Raw genomic sequence first — 10,721 nt, forward strand, 5'->3', positions numbered from 1 at the left:
ACCTCCTTCGCTTTCTGACCCTTCCATTTAGTCTCTTGAACGCATAATATATTTACATGCCTTCTAGTCGCGGTATCAACTAATTCTCTTAACTTACCTGTAAGTGCCCTATACTCCAACTACCTAAACGGATCCTAGTTGGTTCGACTAGCTTCCTTACCCTTCGCACCCGTCGACTCTGATGCAAAGACCCTTGCTCATTTTTCACTACACTCGGGCGCCGATGTAGCGCGCCACTAAGGAAGCGACGACCCGATCCTTGGTTACTTAACACCATGCCCAGATCACGACACGGCGCGTCACGGGGGTGACGACCCGGCCCTTGCCCATTTAACACCATACCCGGGTTCCGATATGGCGCGTCGTTAAGAGGGTTACGCCCCAACGATTTTCTTTCGGGTTTCATCTCCATTTAAGTGGCTAAGTTTTTACATTGACTCACCATGCCTAACACAACCCTCCTCCTTTACCAGGGTTTGAGACCTGCTATGCTGGAACACCAAAGGCGCCCCACCATAGGCGGAGTTAGACAATACACTATCACATACAATTAAAATCCACTAGCGCATATAACTATAATATCCACGTCAGCAAGACATATAAGCATTTTGTTATCCACGTCATTATATCACGTAATCCACTAATTCGTAATTCTCGCAGCAACCCTCTTCTAGTCGAATCTACATGAGAATATGTGCACAACATGAGATATTGTCAAACTTTACTGAGGTATAGTCTAGACCCAAAAGTACCACAAACTTAGAAAAAAAATGGAAGCGCCGTGGAAAAAAGTAACAATTGAACCTGGACAAAGTAAACATGTTCTAGAGTTTTTTTTTTTGACAACATGTTCTAGAGTTGATAGTCTCATAGTTAATGTATAAATTACTCCATCCACTCTAAAAAATGTAACTCTCACTTTTTGAAAAGTCAAACAATTTTAAGTTTGACTAAATTTATATAAAATATTACTAACATTTTTTATATCAAATAAGTATCATTACATTGATTATGGAATATATTTATATAATTATTAATATTTTTTGTAAACCTGAATAAATTTAGATAAATTTGACTTATCCAATATCTAGATTTGTTTTTTTATTGACGGAGAGAGAGAGTAGATTTGCAACCTTTTTTCTTTTATTTATAACAAAAAAGAAAAGGAAAAACAAAAAGTAAAACCCAGCCGTAGCCGGCCAGCAGGTAGACGAAGGAACGGGCTACCCAACCATCTCCATTCTCCACTTCAAATCGCCCCCTCCAGATCCCCCCTCCGCAATCCACCTTCGCGTGCCTACCACGGCGCCGGTGCCGAAGCCGGCGACCGTGGCCATGGAGTCGCCGGAGCCCTCTTCATCCTCCCCGGTCCTCCTCAATATAGGTCGGTGCCTTCCCCTTGCCTGATCCACCGCCCCCTTTGCCGTTCAGGGTGCGAATCAGAGTATCTCTGTCTTATCATTTTATTCACGGCGATGCAGGGGGCAAGAAGTATGCGACCACCGTGGAGACACTGACGCAGCGGGAGCCCGACTCCATGCTCGCCGCCATGTTCAGCGGGCGGCACACGCTCCCGCAGCACCCAACCACGGTACGCCCGCTGGTTCTTGCAACTCCTGTGGGCTGTGGCCTCAGTGGATGGGTTGAGTGGTTTTTGCCATTGTGTCTAGGGGAAGGGGATGGTGTTCGTTGACAGGGACGGGAAGCACTTCCGGCACGTGCTCAATTGGCTCAGGGACGGTGCCATCCCCGTGCTGTCGGAGTCCGACTACCAGCAACTGCTGCGAGAGGCAGAGTACTACCAGTTGCTCGTAAATGAAATAACTCTCAATTGCGTCTCGTTTCCTTACAAATTCTGATCTCACTCAACTGGTGTTCATAAGGCGATGGTTTCTGCTCTAGGGTTTAGCTGATTACATAAACGAGAGGCTGGGTTGGAAGAAAGCCGACAGTTTGGAGGCTGAATTGACACGAAAGGACGTGATCAAGAGCATACAGGCACAAAGAGTCAGATTCCGTGGCGTGAATTTGTCTGGCCTTGATCTGTCTAAGCTTGTAAGATCTTGGTAGAATTTCTCCTGTTGTTATCTATCCACATTATTGACTATTGTTCCTTTGTCATTCTAGCTGTTGTTACTCTGATTTCTACCACTCTGCTAGCTTATCTTTGTGTGGTGCCCATGAACAATTTGACAGTGTTTAACTCTCTTTTCAGTTTTTTTTGTAGTTTACAATTTGCACTCTGAAAATATGTTTTTTTCAATGCTCTGCAGGACTTATCAGAGGTGGACTTCAGTTATGCATGCATTAAGAACACTGATTTTTCATGTGCTAACCTTTACAAAGCAAAATTTGGGGTAAATCTGTTACACCAAAATCCTTTATTGTTGTTTGTCATCTTCTTAGCAGTAGCAGTCTGTAGAAACTATGCTAATTTACTTGTTTGTGACTGTATAAATGTTTCAATTCTGTCTTATATTTCTTAAAAAGAGCTTCTTAGTATAGTTCTTGGCTAAGATTTTTGCTATATAAAATGAAACATTTTACTGATGATACCATACTTCTATATTCTTATCAGCAGGTGGAAGCTTTGTCTTCATCTTTCCAAAACACAAATTTGCGTGAGTAAGAAATCATTCTACTTATCAGCAACTGCATGGCTTCTTCTATCTCTCTCTAGAATTTAGCATTCATGTTCACTGCTTCGGAATAACAGGTGTGAGTTTATTGGAGCGAATCTTCAAGAATCTATTCTGGATGGAGCAAACCTTCGAAGTGCCAACTTGCAAGGTAGCAATGCTCACATTAATCATGTTCCTTCATTTCTTGGTTCTTGACAACTGTACTGTTGTTGGATATCTTTGTCAATTGTACTATGTCTCTAGCACTATGTATGAATTTTGATATTTCCGTATTTTTGCAAGGACCATCATTCAGTTGCTATAGGCCTATAAGTGATATTGGTTCTAAGTTTTAGTAGCAAGTGATGATAAAAAGAAAAACATATGCTCTGTTTATTTTGCAGATGCATGCTTAACACGATGTAGCTTCATTGAAACGGATCTTCATTCTGCCCATTTACAGGTATGCAAACCATTGTGCATGCTACTCAGCATATTGTGTTCCTGTTCACATAGACTATACTGTAAATCATAGTGTATTTTATTTTTGCTCTGTTGTTGGATGTTAGTGCATTGATACTATGTTTATATATCAGCATCCAAAACGTGGCAGCAGAATCCAGTGTTTGCTGAAGCGCACTCAGGAGACATGCCTGTTTGTTTTCCTTCATAGGGATAATGCTGTATTATTTACCTAGATTGGTGCAAATAAAAGATTCATATCAACTGGCTTTTAGTAGGCCGTAAACCATAAATATTGAAATCTGATTACCTGTGCATCTTATTGCCCATTCAATTGGATTTTCAGGCTGCTAATCTTACACAAGCCAACTTAAGAGGAGCTAACCTTGAAGCAGCCAATCTCAAGGTAAAGTGAAACTTCATGTGACACAATTTCCTAGGAACGTTGAATTTTTTTTTGCCTGTTAGAACTGAAGCAAGTTTGTGACAGTATAATCTCTAACCATCACGGTGACGGCTTTAACCTATCATGTTCATACTCTTAGGGTGGTAAAAAATATACATGCAGTTCAAAACTATTGTTTGCTTCCTTTACATTATCTGACAAAGGAGCAAACATCCTTTTAGCAAAATCGTTATTTTTATTACACACATCTATGTGATTACTCCCATCTTACCTTTTTACTGGCATAGGATCGATGAGTTGGGTGTTTTTTTTTTGGGTAAAGCATTAATCGGTTCTTAGACTTCGATCATTTTGGTGAGTTCCTTAATTAATATGGGGCAGCAAGGGGAATATGCACACTAGTCATATCAACAGATAAGCATGCAACAATTTACATAAGTGACACTTTGAATGCACTTCTTGGTACTGTCTATAACCATTCAATATGATGTGCCATGGAAGCCATTTTTTTGTTACTGAAACATGCAGTCCTGAGCATTGACACCAGTCCTTATTTGCAGCTGTACTAATCCTCATTACTTTTCTTAGTGAAACCTACTTTGTGAGCATGTGCTGAAGCTTATTTTTATTTTCAGGGTGCTAAGTTGTCTGGTACAAACTTGCAAGACGCAAATCTTCAGAGAGCTTACTTGCGAGAAGTTGATTTGCGTGACACTGTATGTTCTTGCGTCCTGTCCCATTTACTAAGGATCTTGGGTCCTTCTGTTTACAGTCTACCTCACGTTCTGTGCAAGTAGTTTGTACACATCTCATGATACCAACATATAGATGTCAAAGGATGAATTTTAACTGCGTTTACTTTGATCAACAGCAATTGACTGGCGCTAAGCTTGGAGGTGCAAATCTGCTTGGAGCTATCAGATGATCTACAGTTTGTTCGTGTAGCTTCATACTGTGTATACTGTACTGTACAATTTCATTGGAGGTAATGCATGAGGCATGCATGATCATCTGTGCAATACTGGTCTCGATCACGATTGAGAACACAAATATTCCCTCCGTTCCAAAATAAATCAATTCATTGAATCACCCTAAGCCAAACTATCTTAAGTTTGACTAATTTTATAGGAAAGGGTAACAGTATCTGTGACACCAAATAAGTATATTATGAAAATATATTTCATGATGTATGTAGTGATACTAATTAGGTGTCATATATATTGGTGTTCTTTTTTGTAATTTTGATCAAACTTAAAATAGTTTGACTTATGACAACTCTAGAAGTTGATTCAATCTTGTGACGGAAGGAGCACATCAGAGAAAAGTATTGGCTCAATCCTGTCAAGTACACCATCTCTGGAGTTTATGTGCTGCATTAGCTGTTCTTTGTACGCTGCCCTCTGATTGGAAGTTCAGTAATCTAGATAGCGATGAGAGCTGAAACCATCAGTCCACTGTCCACCAGTTTGGAGTACAAGGTATGGCGCTGCACATTTCCTGGGTCCCGATTGTAGTGGGCAAATGTAGCTGTACTGTTGTTTCGATCTTGGTGTCATTATCATATAATGTAGAGGTGGTATGCAGCTAACTATTTTGATAGGTCGTCGTGTATTACTACGCTGGCTCGGATCAGGCCAGGCCACCATATAGTATAGCAGTACGGTGAATATCACTTTCCCGAGCGACCAGTTCGTCCTTTTCGTCCGGACGCGTGTTGGTGGGCCTTGACGCCTAAACGGTCTAATAGGCAATATTGCCATTTGTACGGATATAAAAATAAAAAATCATCGCTGCTCCGGCGTGGTGTTCTTCACCACACCTAGCCACTTGCATGCTGCCATCATCCCTCTCCACTGCACCCGAGTGCTTATTGGCTATCACAGTTCCCCACCAGGTAGGCCATGGCTGCCGGCGGCGCCATGTTTTTGTTTCATAAGTTGTTTCCAAATGTTTCATCTGTATGTTGCGTATGTTGCGTATCAGTTGTTTTTTCATGCGTTTCATCCGTATGTTTCATGTGTTTTATCTTGATGTTGCAAAAGGATCTGATGTTGCAAAAGGATCTGATGTTGCATATGTTGCAATGTCTACACACGTATGTTTCGAGTGTATGTTCCATATGTTTCATCTGTTTTAGACGTATGTTGCAAATGTATGTTCCAAATATTTCAGTTGTTTCATACGCATGTTTTATATGTTTCATCTAGATGTTGCAATGACTATACAGATATGTTTCAATAACATACTGCATATGTTGCAACGGTCGGACGGATGTTGCAGAGGAGATGAGATGTTAGGATAGGGGAAGGGGCGCGGCGGAGGACGGAGGCGCGGCGGGGATGGTGCCACGGCAAGGGGAGGAGCGCTGCACGGCGGGGGAAGGAGCGTGGCGGACTTGACGCCGGGGGCGCAACCGGGATGGGGATCAGTCGCGGACACCCAGATGCGATTCGCTGACGTGGGATTTGATGCGAGCGTGGGGGGCATCCGATGCGAAGCGGTTGAAGGCGTTGGAGCTACGTCCAGATGCGCCCGGGCCTGGGGCCAGACGTCCAGGCGCTAGTCATGCCATAGTTTCACCCAGGGGGCGGATCCAGAACGGGGCTGCGTCCCGGGCTGAGCTGCTGATTCACGTTCAAAACAGTCTGATCTTGCTTCCTATGCCTCCTTTTATCTAATTAAGATCATAGTTTTTTAGGTTAAACACCACATATGTTAAAGGGGCTACATGGACTCGCCCCGGGCTGCAGCCCGGGCAGCCCGGGCCCTGACTTTCACCATTAGGCATTCCTTCGCCCACAGCTGGAAGAGAGCGTCCTGCTCCATTTACATCCTCTTCCATGTCCACTGTATCCGGAGTTCATCTGCGTTTGAATGCGTCTTTTCGTGGCTTGTTGAAGTACTCGGCTGTGGAGCTGAGGCCCCCAACCGAAGGCGACGACGGTGATGAGGGCGGGGTCGTCCACCGGCCACCGCGTGGGCAATAGTGCGCGGCTTCTCCAGCTCGGTGTAGTGGATGCACCAGTGAGAGAGCGCGGGCGCCGGGCGGGTCGGCGGCGAAGGAGACCTTGACAACGGATCGCCCTGAGCTCATCCCAGATGGCGGTGACAATCGGCCCGGGAGCCCAGATCACTCAACCCATCACGGCCCAAACGGATACACACGGGACAGGGCCCGCACAGCTTTTGGGCTCGGGCCGGGAGGGTGACCCGCCGCCGCCGCCGCTCCAATCACTCCCATGCCATGAGGAGCCGAGTGCCGCCGAGTGGTGGAAGGGAGGACGTGGCAGGCGGGAGCAGGGGACGCGTGCAGCGGAGCACGGGGCGAGGTGGCGAGCTGCATGTGCTCATGCACGCAGCATGCCCAGCCACGCACCAACGAATAGGCGCACGCGCACATCCCGATGGACCGCGCTTCCGCGTAGAAGGACGACGCATCCAGTGCGCACCCGCGCCCCAGCCATGGACGACATGGGTGTCGAGAGCCAGCGGGAGTTGATGACGGCCGCGCCGGTGGCGGGACCCGGCACGGGAAGCAGGCCGCCGGGCGGGGGCGGGCGGAAGCACCTCTCCTCCATCGCCAACCACGTGCTCCGGCAATGTTCACTGTGCGTGCGCTGTTCGTCTTCTCGATCTTATTCGTTTGCTGTCATATCGGACCAACGTCAATCATAAGTACAGAACTTTTAATCTTTTTCCAGTTGTGCTCAAATCTAGTTGTTGCAGGTTTAGTTTGGAATATGCTTAGACACTTGATCTGAACTTCCATGCTTTATGATGTGTACCCATACTTGTTTGTTGCAGGTTTAGTTCGGATGCAGTATTATTTGTGGAGACAGGCATGAATGAATTCAGGGACCCATGAATATACACATCTTGTATTGACAACTTAATAACGCTTAAGCCAAAAACTTCTAATCCAATTCTCATTTCCATCAGTTTAGAAGGGGCGGTATTATTTTGAAGCAAGCAAAATCTCTTCTCGTATAGCATCCTGAACTGTATAATTTATTGACATGTTTTATCTGGGTTTTTGTCTCTCTCCATACATCCTTTTGTCTATATATTAGCATGGAGTAACAGACGTATTCTTTTCTTAAGGAAAGAAAACTTAAAATGCTCTTTAATTTACTTCGAAATTTGGCCAACTAATATGTCAATGCCACACAGGACATTGGATAGGAGTGTCAATGATTTGGTGGCAGATTTCGAGTTGGGCTTAAAGACTGCAGCAGTTGGCAACTATTCAAGAAAACTAGTTGAGTTTTGCAGTCTTCAGGCCCTGCAAATTATCGCATCACATGATATTGGGGAGAAGATAAGTGACGGTTCGCTAAGTCGGTTCACCTTCGATATGATGCTAGCTTGGGAAACCCCTACTCCATCGGATCAACAGGTCACCATGGTTGGTGATTAAGCATATGTATGTCACACCTGAGAAATGCTTGATTCCTGAACTGAATGACACGTGCTAAATTCTACAGGAGAGCATAGCGAAAGAAAGGGAAGATAGGAAGGAGCCACTTGGAGAAAATGAAGATGTGATGGGTGATGAGACGTCACTGTTCTATTCAGATATCATGCCTCTTCTTGTAAGCATGTCAAAGAAATTACTGATTACCAGTGTATTATGTTCAATTTGCTCTAAGCAGACATCAATTGGTTACCCAGGTGAATGAAGAGCCAACTGTTGGGGAAGAAGCGTACGTGTGGTTTGGATCTGTATTCCCTTTGGCTTGTGACGTCGTCAATGCTCGATTCACATTTGAAGCTCTCACTGCTACCACAGCTAACAGGCTGCATTATCCTGCTTATGACAGATTCCTGAAAGAAATGGATAAGTATGCTGCCAAATGTTCCTCATTTGTCGACATAACTGTCAAATGTATTAAGAATTACATACTCTAATATCTTTTAGGTCCTTCAAGTTCTTTCAAGATTTGCCAACTCCAACTGGAGTTGAATTCGCTGAAGATGAATTCATTTTGCACATGGAGGGCACAGCAGGAACACAAAGGGTAGTCAGGCACATTGGAACCACTAGTTGGCCAGGTAATCAATATGATCACTTTGTTTCTGGTTGCTTCCATTTCTCATATTCTAGTAATCTGAATTACCAATTTTCCTTCATTAGTAAATAAAATATAACCTTAGTCAATGTTTGGTGTTTTTGGTTTTCTAGGCCGACTGACTCTGACAAACAAGGCACTATATTTTGAGGCTTCCGGAAAAATTTCATACGAAACTGCTATAAAGGTTGATCTTTCAGACACTGGAATAGAGCACCAAATTAGCACTGCTTCAACAGGCCCTTTTGGTGTGCCTTTGTTTGACAAAGCCATTGTGTTTGAGTCACTGTGAGTTCCATCTTAAATATATAGAACCTTTCGGTGTTCATACGAAGAGCTTAGGCTAAATGATCAATTAGATCTGAACCATTCATCTGTGCAGATCAGAACCTCTGGTTTTGGAGTTCCCCGAGATGACTAGCTCAACAAGGCGCGATATGTGGCTTACTCTGATCAGAGAAGTACTCTTTATCCACCGTTTTATATCAATGTACAACATAGTATCCCCCATTCACAAATGGGAGGTACACTCTAGAATCATATTGGGAGTAATAAGGCTCCACGCCGCAAGAGAGATGCTACGGATGTCACCACCGCCCGCTTCTAGCTTTTTAGTGTTCTCACTGTATGATGACATGCCTAAAGGTGATTTTGTGCTTGAGCAACTAGCAAGCAATCTGAAACAGACCTCCACTATTACCCGATTGAGTGCATCCTATGTATTCAAGGGTTTAAGCAAATCTTATGTCACGCCTTTGAGTGCGGAGCTAGCCAAAGACCATGACGCAGACTCGAGTAGCCACGAGCAGCCCCTGGCATCCCTGGAAAACAAGATAGGTCAAGTGAAAGGTGAAGCCAGGGAAGTCACTGCTGCCAATGCTGCCATTGAAGGGATGAAGGATGAAGGCATCTCCGATAGTCTTCTTGTACTGGTGGTACGATCAGTTCCTGAACTTTTTTTTGCTTGGTATCTTCGTTGTTCTTCTTGTGCTGTCTTAAATTAAACCACCATCCTGTCCCTTCTATGCAGGGGTTGGTCGGACCCATCGGCAAACTGCGCCCAGTGATCCAGCAGATAACCTCGTGGGAGCGGCCGCTTGTTACTGGCACTATCCTTGCTGTAGCTCTGCTAACCATATACAAGTAAGCCTACACACATCACTGAAGCTGATCATCTTGGCCATGTATCTGAATAAATTAGAATCAGAAAATGGAACAGGACACGTAATGTGCATCTTTTCCCTCCCTCATGTGCAGTGAATGGTTCAGTTATGTGTTAGCTGCATCCCTGATACTGGCAGCTGGCCTGATGGTTTGGGCAAGGCAAAGAAAGATAGGCATGATATGCTCGGAAGTGATCATCGATACTTCTTCCTCGGACAAGACAACAATGGAGAGCATAGTGGAGGCACAGCAAAGCCTACAAAAAGTGCACAAGTACATCAAGACAGCAAACGTTGCCATCCTCAGGTTGTGGTCGATAGCGCTAGCAAGGTCGCCAAAGGTAGTACCCCTGTAGTTGACAGACAACAGTTGTGGTTGTTTGATCTTTCAGTCATTCTGGTTATTGCGTTCAACGCCTACTGTGGAGCTTGTAAGTAACATTTGGACGTTGTTCTGTTTGCGCTTTGCATTTGCAGCACACAGAGACGATGATTTGGATGCTGACCGGGGCTGCGGTGGTGGCGGCCGTGATCCCGTTCAAGTACATTCTGATCGGGCTGATGGCGGGCAGCTTCGCGGCGAACACGAGGGTCGCGAGGGCCATGTTGAACCCACAGGGTGGCCGGCGGTGGAGGGAGTGGTGGGAGTCCATACCCGCCGTCCCCGTTCGTACAGTTCACTCTTGACAAGAGCGGTCTGTGAAATACTGAGACGAAGCCGGTCAAAACTCTTCTGCCGCCAGTGTTCCTGTACAAAGTAGTCTGTACCAGTAGTCTACAGCTCTGTGCATGCTTTGCAGAACTGCAGTGAAACGGTGTGCACTGCAGTCTGCAGTACAGAGCAGACTCGCAGAAGCTGCTATTCAGGAAGAATAAGTCATCAAGAAGATGTGAGCCGAGGATAAACGTTTGGCAGAGCTGTTCGGCTGATGGTTTTTGCGTCTGATAAGTCGGCTGATGCTGTTTTGTTGTGAGATAAAAACACTGTACCATAGCTGAT

General features: G+C 44.8%; 2 protein-coding genes across 5 annotated transcripts; both read left to right on the forward strand.

The window, feature by feature from the left end:
• The first annotated feature begins 1,202 nt into the window (after positions 1-1,202).
• Positions 1,203-4,877, forward strand: LOC136506977 (FH protein interacting protein FIP2-like). Of its 3 annotated transcripts, none has more exons than XM_066501851.1 (11): positions 1,203-1,384; positions 1,482-1,591; positions 1,671-1,811; positions 1,903-2,055; positions 2,274-2,357; positions 2,582-2,625; positions 2,717-2,790; positions 3,026-3,084; positions 3,430-3,489; positions 4,125-4,205; positions 4,361-4,866. In XM_066501851.1, exons 1-11 carry the CDS (start codon positions 1,336-1,338, stop codon positions 4,412-4,414), a joined length of 909 nt encoding a protein of 302 aa, XP_066357948.1. In that variant the 5' UTR covers positions 1,203-1,335; the 3' UTR covers positions 4,415-4,866. The 3 variants fall into 3 exon arrangements, with proteins under 3 accessions (XP_066357948.1, XP_066357943.1, XP_066357953.1); XM_066501846.1 differs by having other exon boundaries at positions 2,579-2,625; positions 4,361-4,862; XM_066501856.1 differs by lacking the exon at positions 1,671-1,811 and having other exon boundaries at positions 2,579-2,625; positions 4,361-4,877.
• Positions 4,878-6,550: 1,673 nt separating this feature from the next.
• Positions 6,551-10,677, forward strand: LOC136552263 (uncharacterized). 2 transcript variants are annotated; one of them, XM_066543791.1, is made up of 10 exons: positions 6,551-7,097; positions 7,660-7,894; positions 7,974-8,081; positions 8,161-8,330; positions 8,408-8,541; positions 8,672-8,846; positions 8,941-9,493; positions 9,589-9,701; positions 9,816-10,062; positions 10,199-10,677. In XM_066543791.1, exons 1-10 carry the CDS (start codon positions 6,589-6,591, stop codon positions 10,406-10,408), a joined length of 2,454 nt encoding a protein of 817 aa, XP_066399888.1. In that variant the 5' UTR covers positions 6,551-6,588; the 3' UTR covers positions 10,409-10,677. The 2 variants fall into 2 exon arrangements, with proteins under 2 accessions (XP_066399888.1, XP_066399894.1); XM_066543797.1 differs by having other exon boundaries at positions 7,660-7,885.
• Positions 10,678-10,721: the final 44 nt, after the last annotated feature.

This window comes from Miscanthus floridulus, chromosome 1 (genome assembly GCF_019320115.1).
Source record: "Miscanthus floridulus cultivar M001 chromosome 1, ASM1932011v1, whole genome shotgun sequence".
NCBI classification, from domain to species: domain Eukaryota; kingdom Viridiplantae; phylum Streptophyta; class Magnoliopsida; order Poales; family Poaceae; genus Miscanthus; species Miscanthus floridulus.

What these genes read in the sequence shown, in the direction of transcription:
- LOC136552263 (XM_066543791.1), top strand. Translation starts at nt 6,589, where the DNA reads ATGGCGGTGACAATCGGCCCGGGAGCCCAGATCACTCAACCCATCACG. An exon ending in CAGATATCATGCCTCTTCTT is followed by an intron (nt 8,082 to 8,160) that starts GTAAGCATGTCA and finishes TTGGTTACCCAG; the next exon opens with GTGAATGAAGAGCCAACTGT. An exon ending in CGCTAGCAAGGTCGCCAAAG is followed by an intron (nt 10,063 to 10,198) that starts GTAGTACCCCTG and finishes TTGCATTTGCAG; the next exon opens with CACACAGAGACGATGATTTG.
- LOC136506977 (XM_066501846.1), top strand. Translation starts at nt 1,336, where the DNA reads ATGGAGTCGCCGGAGCCCTCTTCATCCTCCCCGGTCCTCCTCAATATA. An exon ending in TCGAAGTGCCAACTTGCAAG is followed by an intron (nt 2,791 to 3,025) that starts GTAGCAATGCTC and finishes TTTATTTTGCAG; the next exon opens with ATGCATGCTTAACACGATGT. An exon ending in AAGTTGATTTGCGTGACACT is followed by an intron (nt 4,206 to 4,360) that starts GTATGTTCTTGC and finishes TTTGATCAACAG; the next exon opens with CAATTGACTGGCGCTAAGCT.